This window comes from Oncorhynchus keta, unplaced genomic scaffold, assembly GCF_023373465.1.
Source record: "Oncorhynchus keta strain PuntledgeMale-10-30-2019 unplaced genomic scaffold, Oket_V2 Un_contig_4545_pilon_pilon, whole genome shotgun sequence".
In the NCBI taxonomy this organism is placed as follows: domain Eukaryota; kingdom Metazoa; phylum Chordata; class Actinopteri; order Salmoniformes; family Salmonidae; genus Oncorhynchus; species Oncorhynchus keta.
In genome coordinates this window covers 6,312-20,534 of record NW_026287833.1, presented here as the reverse complement: position 1 = coordinate 20,534, position 14,223 = coordinate 6,312, and the positions used below count along the sequence as shown (strand labels likewise).

General features: G+C 48.6%; 1 protein-coding gene across 1 annotated transcript; it reads right to left on the bottom strand.

Annotated features, from left to right (window-relative positions):
* Positions 1-1,421: 1,421 nt before the first annotated feature.
* Positions 1,422-8,520, bottom strand: LOC127924785 (stimulated by retinoic acid gene 8 protein homolog; the record flags this gene model as incomplete). The annotated part of the gene is made up of 4 exons (XM_052509426.1): positions 8,213-8,520; positions 7,292-7,466; positions 1,591-1,666; positions 1,422-1,503 (listed from the first exon to the last, which is right to left on the bottom strand). Coding segments are annotated over exons 2-4 (332 nt in total), but the record flags the coding sequence as incomplete, so codon positions are not given.
* Between the last annotated feature and the right edge of the window lie 5,703 nt (positions 8,521-14,223).

The following is a 14,223-nucleotide window of genomic DNA, read 5'->3' as shown; positions in this document are numbered from 1 at the left end:
TAGACCAGTTAACCCCCTGTTCCTAGACCAGTTAACCCACTGTTCCACTGTTCCTAGACCAGTTAACCCCCTCTTCCTAGACCAGTTAACCCCCTGTTCCTGGACCAGTTAACCCACTGTTCCTAGACCAGTTAACCCCCTGTTCCTAGACCAGTTAACCCCCTGTTCCTAGACCAGTTAACCCACTGTTCCTAGACCAGTTAACCCACTGTTCCTAGACCAGTTAACCCACTGATCCTAGACCAGTTAACCCCACTGTTCCTAGACCAGTTAACCCACTGTTCCGAGACCAGTTAACCCCCTGTTCCTAGACCAGTTAACGCACTGCTCCTAGACCAGTTAACCCACTGTTCCTAGACCAGTTAACCCCCTGTTCCTAGACCAGTTAACCCACTGTTCCTAGACCAGTTAACCCACAGCTCCTAGACCAGTTAACCCACAGCTCCTAGACCAGTTAACCCACTGTTCCTAGACAAGTTAACCCACTGTTCCTAGACCAGTTAACCCACTGTTCCTAGACCAGTTAACCCACTGTTCCTAGACCAGTTAACCCACTGTTCCTAGACCAGTTAACCCACTGTTCCTAGACCAGTTAACCCACTGTTCCACTGTTCCTAGACCAGTTAACCCCCTCTTCCTAGACCAGTTAACCCCCTGTTCCTGGACCAGTTAACCCACTGTTCCTAGACCAGTTAACCCCCTGTTCCTGGACCAGTTAACCCACTGTTCCTAGACCAGTTAACCCCCTGTTCCTAGACCAGTTAACCCCCTGTTCCTAGACCAGTTAACCCACTGTTCCTAGACCAGTTAACCCACTGTTCCTAGACCAGTTAACCCACTGTTCCCAGACCAGTTAACCCACTGTTCCCAGACCAGTTAACCCACTGTTCCTAGACCAGTTAACCCACTGTTCCTAGACCAGTTAACCCACTGTTCCTAGACCAGTTAACCCCCTGTTCCTAGACCAGTTAACCCACTGTTCCCAGACCAGTTAACCCACTGTTCCTAGACCAGTTAACCCACTGTTCCTAGACCAGTTAACCCACTGTTCCTAGACCAGTTAACCCACTGTTCCTAGACCAGTTAACCCACTGTTCATAGACCAGTTAACCCCCTGTTCCTAGACCAGTTAACCCACTGTTCCTAGACCAGTTAACCCACTGTTCCTAGACCAGTTAACCCACTGTTCCTAGACCAGTTAACCCACTGTTCCTAGACCAGTTAACCCCCTGTTCCTAGACCAGTTAACCCACTGTTCCTAGACCAGTTAACCCACTGTTCCCAGACCAGTTAACCCACTGTTCCTAGACCAGTTAACCCACTGTTCCCCCGGTAGGCCGTCATTGTAAATAAGAATTAGTTCTTAACTGACTGGTGTAGGAACAGTGGGTTCCTGGTGTATGTCAATGGTAGTAGTGTACCTGCTGTGTGACTGCAGCCTCCGGTACTCTGCCCTCACTTCCTCCAAGCTGCACGGCCCGTCTTCATTACCGAGGAATATCCCTAAAACACATGTCGGTCAATAAGAAACCGTGCCCTTAATCACAGAGCTTTTCTGTACACATCAAAAGGGCATTGGGCTCCTCTCACCTTTCAGTAGCATCAGTCTGCTCAGGTGGGCTTCCTGCTCTTTCAGAAATCCTTTGGCGTGGTCCAAGATCTTCCACTGACCGACCAGACAACATTACAATCACACTTTACAATACAACACATTCAACTGAGGTTTCCACTTTTATCTGATCCATAATACCAATTTATCACCAGGTAGGTGAAGATCTAACTGCATCACCAGGTAGGTGAAGATCTACCTGCCTCACCAGGTAGGTGAAGATCTACCTGCCTCACCAGGTAGGTGAAGATCTACCTGCCTCACCAGGTAGGTGAAGATCTACCTGCCTCACCAGGTAGGTGAAGATCTACCTGCCTCACCAGGTAGGTGAAGATCAACCTGCCTCACCAGGTAGGTGAAGATCAACCTGCATCACCAGGTAGGTGAAGATCAACCTGCATCACCAGGTAGGTGAAAATCAACCAGATCTACCTGCATCACCGGGTAGGTGAAGATCTACCTGCATGGCCAGGTAGGTGAAGATCAACCTGCCTCACCAGGTAGGTGAAGATCTACCTGCCTCACCAGGTAGGTGAAGATCAACCTGCATCACCAGGTAGGTGAAGATCAACCTGCATCACCAGGTAGGTGAAAATCAACCAGATCTACCTGCATCACCGGGTAGGTGAAGATCTACCTGCCTCACCAGGTAGGTGAAGATATACCTGCATGGCCAGGTAGGTGAAGATGTTTTTGGAAAGTAGAGAAAGTCGACAATAACCAGTAACTTTGAATCAGAAAAGTATACCCTCCCTACCAAATCACCCCCTCTCTACCCAGCAACAGTTAGCCAGCTAGCCCCAAATCACCCCCTCTCTACCCAGCAACATTTAGCCAGCTAACCCCAAATCACCCCCTCTCTACCCAGCAACAGTTAGCCAGCTAGCCCCAAATCACCCCCTCTCTACCCAGCAACAGCTAGCTAGCTAGCCCCAAATCACCCCCTCTCTACCCAGCAACAGTTAGCCAGCTAACCCCAAATCACCCCCTCTCTACCCAGCAACAGTTAGCTAGCTAGCCCCAAATCACCCCCTCTCTACCCAGCAACAGTTAGCCAGCTAACCCCAAATCACCCCCTCTCTACCCAGCAACAGTTAGCCAGCTAGCCCCAAATCACCCCCTCTCTACCCAGCAACAGTTAGCTAGCTAGCCCCAAATCACCCCCTCTCTACCCAGCAACAGTTAGCCAGCTAACCCCAAATCACCCCCTCTCTACCCAGCAACAGTTAGCCAGCTAGCCCCAAATCACCCCCTCTCTACCCAGCAACAGTTAGCTAGCTAGCCCCAAATCACACTCTCTCTATCCAGCAACAGTTAGCCAGCTAACCCCAAATCACCCCCTCTCTACCCAGCAACAGTTAGCTAGCTAGCCCCAAATCACACTCTCTCTATCCAGCAACAGTTAGCCAGCTAACCCCAAATCACCCCCTCTCTACCCAGCAACAGTTAGCTAGCTAGCCCCAAATCACACTCTCTCTATCCAGCAACAGTTAGCTAGTTAACCCCAAATCACACCCTCTCTACCCAGCAACAGTTAGCTAGCTAGCCCCAAATCACACTCTCTCTATCCAGCAACAGTTAGCCAGCTAACCCCAAATCACCCCCTCTCTACCCAGCAACAGTTAGCTAGCTAGCCCCAAATCACACTCTCTCTATCCAGCAACAGTTAGCCAGCTAACCCCAAATCACCCCCTCTCTACCCAGCAACAGTTAGCTAGCTAGCCCCAAATCACACTCTCTCTATCCAGCAACAGTTAGCTAGCTAACCCCAAATCACACCCTCTCTACCCAGCAACAGTTAGCTAGCTAGCCCCAAATCACACCCTCTCTACCCAGCAACAGTTAGCCAGTTAGCCCCTAATCACACCCTCTCTACCCAGCAACAGTTAGCCAGTTAGCCCCTAATCACACCCTCTCTACCCAGCAACAGTTAGCCAGTTAGCCCCTAATCACACCCTCTCTACCCAGCAACAGTTAGCCAGTTAGCCCCTAATCACACCCTCTCTACCCAGCAACAGTTAGCCAGTTAGCCCCTAATCACACCCTCTCTACCCAGCAACAGTTAGCCAGTTAGCCCCTAATCACACCCTCTCCACCCAGCAACAGTTAGCCAGTTAGCCCCTAATCACACCCTCTCTACCCAGCAACAGTTAGCCCCTAATCACACCCTCTCTACCCAACAACAGTTAGCCCCTAATCACACCCTGTCTACCCAACAACAGTTAGCCAGTTAGCCCCTAATCACACCCTCTCTACCCAACAACAGTTAGCCCCTAATCACACCCTCTCTACCCAACAAAAGTTAGCCCCTAATCACACCCTCTCTACCCAGCAACAGTTAGCCCCTAATCACACCCTCTCTACCCAGCAACAGTTAGCCAGCTAACCCCAAATCACCCCCTCTCTACCCAGCAACAGTTAGCTAGCTAGCCCCAAATCACACTCTCTCTATCCAGCAACAGTTAGCCAGCTAACCCCAAATCACCCCCTCTCTACCCAGCAACAGTTAGCTAGCTAGCCCCAAATCACACTCTCTCTATCCAGCAACAGTTAGCTAGCTAACCCCAAATCACACCCTCTCTACCCAGCAACAGTTAGCTAGCTAGCCCCAAATCACACCCTCTCTACCCAGCAACAGTTAGCCAGTTAGCCCCTAATCACACCCTCTCTACCCAGCAACAGTTAGCCAGTTAGCCCCTAATCACACCCTCTCTACCCAGCAACAGTTAGCCCCTAATCACACCCTCTCTACCCAGCAACAGTTAGCCAGTTAGCCCCTAATCACACCCTCTCTACCCAGCAACAGTTAGCCAGTTAGCCCCTAATCACACCCTCTCTACCCAGCAACAGTTAGCCAGTTAGCCCCTAATCACACCCTCTCCACCCAGCAACAGTTAGCCAGTTAGCCCCTAATCACACCCTCTCTACCCAGCAACAGTTAGCCCCTAATCACACCCTCTCTACCCAACAACAGTTAGCCCCTAATCACACCCTGTCTACCCAACAACAGTTAGCCAGTTAGCCCCTAATCACACCCTCTCTACCCAACAACAGTTAGCCCCTAATCACACCCTCTCTACCCAACAAAAGTTAGCCCCTAATCACACCCTCTCTACCCAGCAACAGTTAGCCCCTAATCACACCCTCTCTACCCAGCAACAGTTAGCCCCTAATCACACCCTCTCTACCCAGAAACAGTTAGCCCCTAATCACACCCTCTCTACCCAGCAACAGTTAGCCCCAAATCACACCCTCTCTACCCAGAAACAGTTAGCCCCTAATCACACCCTCTCTACCCAGCAACAGTTAACCCCTAATCACACCCTCTCTACCCAGCAACAGTTAGCCCCTAATCACACCCTCTCTACCCAGAAACAGTTAGCCCCTAATCACACCCTCTCTACCCAGAAACAGTTAGCCCCTAATCACACCCTCTCTACCCAGAAACAGTTAGCCAGTTAGCCCCTAATCACACCCTCTCTACCCAACAACAGTTAACCCCTAATCACACCCTCTCTACCCAGAAACAGTTAGCCAGTTAGCCCCTAATCACACCCTCTCTACCCAACAACAGTTAACCCCTAATCACACCCTCTCTACCCAGAAACAGTTGGCCAGTTAGCCCCTAATCACACCCTCTCTACCCAACAACAGTTAGCCCCTAATCACACCCTCTCTACCCAGAAACAGTTGGCCAGTTAGCCCCTAATCACACCCTCTATACCCAACAACAGTTAGCCCCTAATCACACCCTCTCTACCCAGAAACAGTTGGCCAGTTAACCCCTAATCACACCCTCTCTACCCAGAAACAGTTGGCCAGTTAGCCCCTAATCACACCCTCTCTACCCAACAACAGTTAGCCCCTAATCACACCCTCTCTACCCAACAACAGTTAGCCCCTAATCACACCCTCTCTACCCAGAAACAGTTAACCAGTTAGCCCCTAATCACACCCTCTCTACCCAGAAACAGTTAACCAGTTAGCCCCTAATCACACCCTCTCTACCCAGCAACAGTTAACCAGTTAGCCCCTAATCACACCCTCTCTACCCAGCAACAGTTAGCCAGTTAGCCCCTAATCACACCCTCTCTACCCAACAACAGTTAGCCAGTTAGCCCCTAATCACACCCTCTCTACCCAGCAACAGTTAGCCAGCTAGCCCCAAATCACACCCTCTCTACCCAGCAACAGTTAGCTAGCTAGCCCCTAATCACACCCTCTCTACCCAGCAACAGTTAGCCAGCTAGCCCCAAATCACACCCTCTCTACCCAGCAACAGTTAGCCAGTTAGCCCCTAATCACACCCTCTCTACCCAGAAACAGTTAGCCCCTAATCACACCCTCTCTACCCAACAACAGTTAACCCCTAATCACACCCTCTCTACCCAACAACAGTTAGCCCCTAATCACACCCTCTCTACCCAACAACAGTTAACCCCTAATCACACCCTCTCTACCCAACAACAGTTAACCCCTAATCACACCCTCTCTACCCAGAAACAGTTAGCCCCTAATCACACCCTCTCTACCCAACAACAGTTAACCCCTAATCACACCCTCTCTACCCAACAACAGTTAGCCCCTAATCACACCCTCTCTACCCAACAACAGTTAACCCCTAATCACACCCTCTCTACCCAGCAACAGTTAACCAGTTAGCCCCTAATCACACCCTCTCTACCCAGCAACAGTTAACCAGTTAGCCCCTAATCACACCCTCTCTACCCAGAAACAGTTAGCCCCTAATCACACCCTCTCTACCCAGCAACAGTTAGCCCCTAATCACACCCTCTCTACCCAGAAACAGTTAACCAGTTAGCCCCTAATCACCCCCTCTCTACCCAGCAACAGTTAGCCCCTAATCACACCCTCTCTACCCAGAAACAGTTAACCAGTTAGCCCCTAATCACACCCTCTATACCCAACAACAGTTAGCCAGTTAGCCCCTAATCACACCCTCTCTACCCAGAAACAGTTAACCAGTTAGCCCCTAATCACACCCTCTCTACCCAGCAACAGTTAGCCCCTAATCACACCCTCTCCACCCAACAACAGTTAGCCCCTAATCACACCCTCTCTACCCAGCAACAGTTAACCCCTAATCACACCCTCTCTACCCAGAAACAGTTAACCAGTTAGCCCCTAATCACACCCTCTCTACCCAACAACAGTTAGCCCCTAATCACCCCTCTCTACCCAACAACAGTTAACCAGTTAGCCCCTAATCACACCCTCTCTACCCAGCAACAGTTAGCCCTAATCACACCCTCTACCCAGAAACAGTTAACCCCTAATCACACCCTCTCTACCCAGCAACAGTTAACCAGTTAGCCCCTAATCACACCCTCTCTACCCAGAAACAGTTAACCCCTAATCACACCCTCTCTACCCAGCAACAGTTAACCAGTTAGCCCCTAATCACACCCTCTCTACCCAACAACAGTTAGCCCCAAATCACCCCTCTCTACCCAGCAACAGTTAGCCCCTAATCACACCCTCTCTACCCAGCAACAGTTAACCAGTTAGCCCCTAATCACACCCTCTCTACCCAACAACAGTTAGCCCCTAATCACACCCTCTCTACCCAGCAACAGTTAGCCCCTAATCACACCCACATGAAGGAGAGGAACTGAGGAAGATAATTTCAGATTGTTTAGCCATCTCTATATTTCATCTCACCTTGGCAGGCATCTTGTCGGATGTGGGACAGACCACGGTGTTGAGCGTCTCGAACAGGGTGGCCAGGTTGGCCCGGTGTCGGGCCTGCAGAGCCCGTCTTCTCTCCTTCCGGTGCTCCTCCGTGTCCCGTTTCCTCCGGAGCCCGGTCGGACCGGTACGGCCTCGTCTGGACATCCTGGTGTATTAATGGGTTATATACAATAATAATAATAATAATAAGACACTACACGGGTTATTAAGAGTTATATCGGTCGACAACAACAAGATGGCTACCGAGCACTGATTTAGCTGTTTTTAGATACTTGATTAAGTTTAGAGTTGGATAATATATCCACAGACCTTATTATGTTGTTGTTGCTACCTTACCTTTTTTTGAAATCCTTTATCAATGTTATGTTAACAAACTGTCCGCGTTTTCTGTTAAATTGTTATGGAAAATGATCTTATAGTGTGATTGTTGTCGTGCTCAGATGAACGGCGGTAAAGAGGCTCCAACCGTCTCATCAACCGGCAGTATTGAGATCAGTGATGCCAATTTAGCTAATTTTGTTGCACCTAGCAACAAATTTAGATACTTAAAAAAAAAAAAAACTTTTAGCAACTTTTGATGAAGTGACTCAAACGCTAAAATGCATTTTTCCTCTAAATGACAAAAAAAAACGATGTTCTCGGTCACAACACACGTGTCTGGCTGCAAAAATGCGTTGTGAGTGACGTCAGCAGCCATTTCGGTAAATTGCAAATTAATCGTCGGCTGACTGCAGCAGTAGTAGTAGTGGTGGTGGTGGTGGTAGTACGGGTTCCACGAGACAAAACCCAATGAATATAGATGGTCACAAATGTTTTGATCCTGGACATAACTTACAACATCAATCAACATGTCTCAATCAAAATTGTACAGAAAGGAGTGGGAGTCTGTACCTGAATTTAAAGGGTGGCTGGAGCCGGTAATTGGGGATGATTGACGGGCAATACTGTTCGTACTGCAAATCAGAAATGCTTTGCAAAAAAAATGTATGACATCAAAAAAATATTGTGCTACAGCAAAGTATATAAATAAATCAAAACCTTTCAACCCCGCAACGCCGTCTACATTACCACAGGTGGTTAAGAAAGTGGAGAACTGCAGAAGCCACGATAGCAATGGCCACTGCAAAGCATTTATTCCATGCGACCATTTAAAGTATGGCTTGCAAAGCTGCCTTTTCAGATTCTGAGGCAGCAACAAACTTCCAAATGGACCGCACCAAGTGCACAGAAATGATTAGGGGAGTACTGGCTCCTTATTTTCCTGAAAAGGGTAACATCAGATGTGTAGGGGATGGATGAGAAGTTCAGTCTCCTTTTGGATGAGTCCACTGATGTCAGTTTCTCGAAATACCTGGGTGTGGTGATTTGGTATTTCAACTGCTAAAAAAACGAACCGTTGTGTCCACATTTCCCGGGCTGGTTGAATTGGAGGGGGGAAGGGGGGCGATGCCAGATCAATAGTAAAGGCGGTAAGGTAAGTGTAACCTTAAAAAAGATACTCTTCAGGGTGTTGGCACTGATAATGCGTTTGTGATGACTGGGGTGCACAATATTTTAGGAGTGTTGGGTACTTAAACCATCCCTAGGAGTGTTGGTCCTTCTGTAGCTCAGTTGGTAGAGCATGGCGCTTGCAACGCCAGGGTAGTGGGTTCGATTCCCAGGACCACCCATACGTAGAATGTATGCACACATGACTGTAAGTCGCTTTGGATAAAAGCGTCTGCTAAATGGCATATATTACATATTATTGAGTACTTCATCAGGGAACCCATCCCTATGGGTGTTTAGTACTTAAACCATCCCTAGGAGTGTTGAGTACTTCATCAGGGAACCCATCCCTAGGAGTGTTGAGTACTTAATCAGGTGAACCCATCCCTAGGAGTGTTGAGTACTTAATCAGGGAACCCATCCCTAGGAGTGTTGGGTACTTCATCAGGGAAACCATCCCTAGGAGTGTTGAGTACTTCATCGGGGAAACCATCCCTAGGAGTGTTGAGTACTTCATCAGGGAACCCATCCCTAGGAGTGTTGGGTACTTCATCAGGGAACCCATCCCTAGGAGTGTTGAGTACTTCATCAGGGAACCCATCCCTAGGTGTGTTGAGTACTTCATCAGGGAACCCATCCCTAGGAGTGTTGAGTACTTCATCAGGGAAACCATCCCTAGGTGTGTTGAGTACTTCATCAGGGAACCCATCCCTAGGAGTGTTGAGTACTTCATCAGGGAAACCATCCCTAGGAGTGTTGAGTACTTCATCGGGGAAACCATCCCTAGGAGTGTTGAGTACTTAATCAGGGAACCCATCCCTAGGAGTGTTGGGTACTTCATCAGGGAACCCATCCCTAGGAGTGTTGAGTACTTAAACGATCCCTAGGAGTGTTGAGTACTTAAACCATCCCTAGGAGTGTTGAGTACTTAAACCATCCCTAGGAGTGTTGAGTACTTCATCAGGGAACCATCCCTAGGAGTGTTGAGTACTTAAACCATCCCTAGGAGTGTTGAGTACTTCATCAGGGAACCATCCCTAGGAGTGTTGAGTACTTCATCAGGGAACCATCCCTAGGAGTGTTGAGTACTTCATCAGGGAACCAATCCCTAGGAGTGTTGAGTACTTCATCAGGGAACCCATCCCTAGGAGTGTTGAGTACTTCATCAGGGAACCCATCCCTAGGAGTGTTGAGTACTTAAACCATCCCTAGGAGTGTTGAGTACTTAACCCATCCCTAGGAGTGTTGAGTACTTCATCAGGGAACCCATCCCTAGGAGTGTTGAGTACTTAAACCATCCCTAGGAGTGTTGAGTACTTGATCAGGGAACCCATCCCTAGGAGTGTTGAGTACTTCATCAGGGAAACCATCCCTAGGAGTGTTGAGTACTTCATCAGGGAACCCATCCCTAGGAGTGTTGAGTACTTAAACCATCCCTAGGAGTGTTGAGTACTTCATCAGGGAACCATCCCTAGGAGTGTTGAGTACTTAAACCATCCCTAGGAGTGTTGAGTACTTCATCAGGGAACCATCCCTAGGAGTGTTGAGTACTTCATCAGGGAACCCATCCCTAGGAGTGTTGGGTACTTAAACCATCCCTAGGAGTGTTGAGTACTTCATCAGGGAACCAATCCCTAGGAGTGTTTAGTACTTAAACCATCCCTAGGAGTGTTGAGTACTTCATCAGGGAACCATCCCTAGGAGTGTTGAGTACTTAAACCATCCCTAGGAGTGTTGAGTACTTCATCAGGGAACCAATCCCTAGGAGTGTTGGGTACTTAAACCATCCCTAGGAGTGTTGAGTACTTCATCAGGGAACCAATCCCTAGGAGTGTTGTACTTCATCAGGGAACCATCCCTAGGTGTTGAGTACTTCATCTCCTCCCTAGGTGTTGAGTACTTCAAAACCATCCCTAGGAGTGTTGTACTCTCAAACCATCCCTAGGAGTGTTGAGTACTTAAACCATCCCTAGGAGTGTTGAGTACTTCATCAGGAACCATCCCTAGGAGTGTTGTACTTAAACCATCCTCAGGGAACCATCCCTAGGAGTGTTGATACTTCATAGGGAACCATCCTAGGAGTGTTGTACTCCATCCCTAGGAGTGTTGATTCATATGAACCATCCATAGGTGTTGAGTGTCTCCATCCTAGGGTGTTGTGTCATCTCCTGGAACCATCCTAGGTGTCTCTCCTGGTGTCTCTCCTTGCCATTCATATGAAACCTAGGTGGTGTCTCTCCTTGCCATTCATATGAAACGGTGGTGTCTCTCCTGGTGTCTCTCCTTGCCATTCATATGAAACTGGTGTCTCTCCTTGCCATTCATATGAAAGCGGTGTTGTCTCTGCCATTCATATGAAACGGTGGTGTCTCTCCTTGCCATTCATATGAAGCGGTGTCATATGAATTCATATGGTGTCTCTCCTGGTGTCTCTCCTGGTGTCTCTCCTTGCCATTCATATGAAACGGTGGTGTCTCCCCTTGCCGTTCATATGAAACGGTGGTGTCTCTCCTTGCCGTTCATATGAAACGGTGGTGTCTCTCCTTGCCATTCATATGAAACGGTGGTGTCTCTCCTTACCGTTCATATGAAACGGTGGTGTCTCTCCTGGTGTCTCTCCTTGCCATTCATATGAAACGGTGGTGTCTCTCCTTGCCGTTCATATGAAACGGTGTTGTCTCTCCTTGCCGTTCATATGAAACGGTGGTGTCTCTCCTTGCCATTCATATGAAACGGTGATGTCTCTCCTTGCCGTTCATATGAAACGGTGGTGTCTCTCTTTACCATTCATATGAAACGGTGTCTCTCTTTACCATTCATATGAAACGGTGTCTCTCTTTACCATTCATATGAAACGGTGTCTCTCTTTACCGTTCATATGAAACGGTGGTGTCTCTCCTTGTGTCTCTCCTGGTGTCTCTCCTGGTGTCTCTCCTTGCCGTTCATATGAAACGGTGGTGTCTCTCCTGGTGTCTCTCCTTACCGTTCATATGAAACGGTGGTGTCTCTCCTGGTGTCTCTCCTTGCTGTTCATATGAAACGGTGGTGTCTCTCCTTACCGTTCATATGAAACGGTGGTGTCTCTCCTTGCTGTTCATATGAAAAGGTGTCTCTCCTTGCCATTCATATGAAACGGTGGTGTCTCTCCTTGCCATTCATATGAAATGGTGGTGTCTCTCCTTACCGTTCATATGAAACGGTGGTGTCTCTCCTTGCTGTTCATATGAAAAGGTGTCTCTCCTTGCCATTCATATGAAACTGTGGAGTCTCTCCTTACCGTTCATATGAAATGGTGGTGTCTCTCCTGGTGTCTCTCCTTACCGTTCATATGAAACGGTGGTGTCTCTCCTTGCTGTTCATATGAAAAGGTGTCTCTCCTTGCCATTCATATGAAACGGTGGTGTCTCTCCTTGCCATTCACATGAAACGGTGGTGTCTCTCCTGGTGTCTCTCCTTGCTGTTCATATGAAACGGTGGTGTCTCTCCTTGCCAGTCATATGAAACGGTGGTGTCTCTCCTTGCCGTTCATATGAAACGGTGTCTCTCCTGGTGTCTCTCCTGGTGTCTCTCCTTGCCGTTCATATGAAATGGTGGTGTCTCTCCTGGTGTCTCTCCTTGCCGTTCATATGAAACGGTGGTGTCTCTCCTGGTGTCTCTCCTTGCTGTTCATATGAAACGGTGGTGTCTCTCCTGGTGTCTCTCCTTGCTGTTCATATGAAACGGTGGTGTCTCTCCTTGCCGTTCATATGAAACGGTGGTGTCTCTCCTTGCCATTCATATGAAACAGTGGTGTCTCTCCTTGCTGTTCATATGAAACGGTGGTGTCTCTCCTGGTGTCTCTCCTTGCTGTTCATATGAAACGGTGGTGTCTCTCCTGGTGTCTCTCCTGGTGTCTCTCCTTGCCATTCATATGAAACGGTGGTGTCTCTCCTTGCTGTTCATATGAAACGGTGGTGTCTCTCCTTGCGGTTCATATGAAACGGTGGTGTCTCTCCTTGCCGTTGATATGAAACGGTGTCACTCCTTGCCGTTGATATGAAACGGTGTTGTCTCTCCTTGCCATTCATATGAAACGGTGGTGTCTCTCCTTGCCATTCATATGAAACGGTGTCACTCCTTGCCATTCATATGAAACGGTGGTGTCTCTCCTGGTGTCTCTCCTGGTGTCTCTCCTTGCCATTCATATGAAACGGTGGTGTCTCTCCTGGTGTCTCTCCTTACCGTTCATATGAAACGGTGGTGTCTCTCCTTACCGTTCATATGAAACGGTGGTGTCTCTCCTGGTGTCTCTCCTGGTGTCTCTCCTTGCTGTTCATATGAAACGGTGGTGTCTCTCCTTGCCGTTCATATGAAACGGTGGTGTCTCTCCTTGCTGTTCATATGAAACGGTGGTGTCTCTCCTTGCTGTTCATATGAAACGGTGGTGTCTCTCCTTGCCGTTCATATGTAACGGTGGTGTCTCTCCTGGTGTCTCTCCTGGTGTCTCTCCTTGCCATTCATATGTAACGGTGGTGTCTCTCCTGGTGTCTCTCCTTGCCGTTCATATGTAACGGTGGTGTCTCTCCTGGTGTCTCTCCTGGTGTCTCTCCTGGTGTCTCTCCTTGCCATTCATATGAAACGGTGGTGTCTCTCCTTGCCATTCATATGAAACGGTGGTGTCTCTCCTGGTGTCTCTCCTTGCCGTTCATATGAAACGGTGGTGTCTCTCCTTGTGTCTCTCCTTGCCATTCATATGAAACGGTGGTGTCTCTCCTGGTGTCTCTCCTTGCCATTCATATGAAACGGTGGTGTCTCTCCTTGCCATTCATATGAAACGGTGGTGTCTCTCCTGGTGTCTCTCCTTGCCGTTCATATGAAACGGTGGTGTCTCTCCTGGTGTCTCTCCTGGTGTCTCTCCTTGCCATTCATATGAAACGGTGGTGTCTCTCCTGGTGTCTCTCCTTGCCATTCATATGAAACGGTGGTGTCTCTCCTGGTGTCTCTCCTTGCCATTCATATGAAACGGTGGTGTCTCTCCTTGCCATTCATATGAAACGGTGGTGTCTCTCCTTGCCATTCATATGAAACGGTGGTGTCTCTCCTTGCCATTCATATGAAACGGTGGTGTCTCTCCTGGTGTCTCTCCTTGCCATTCATATGAAACGGTGGTGTCTCTCCTGGTGTCTCTCCTGGTGTCTCTCCTTGCCATTCATATGAAACTGTGGTGTCTCTCCTGGTGTCTCTCCTTGCTGTTCATATGAAACGGTGGTGTCTCTCCTGGTGTCTCTCCTTGCCGTTCATTTGAAACGGTGGTGTCTCTCCTGGTGTCTCTCCTGGTGTCTCTCCTTGCCGTTCATATGAAACGGTGGTGTCTCTCCTTGCCGTTCATATGAAACGGTGGTGTCTCTCCTTGCCGTTCATATGAAACTGTGGTG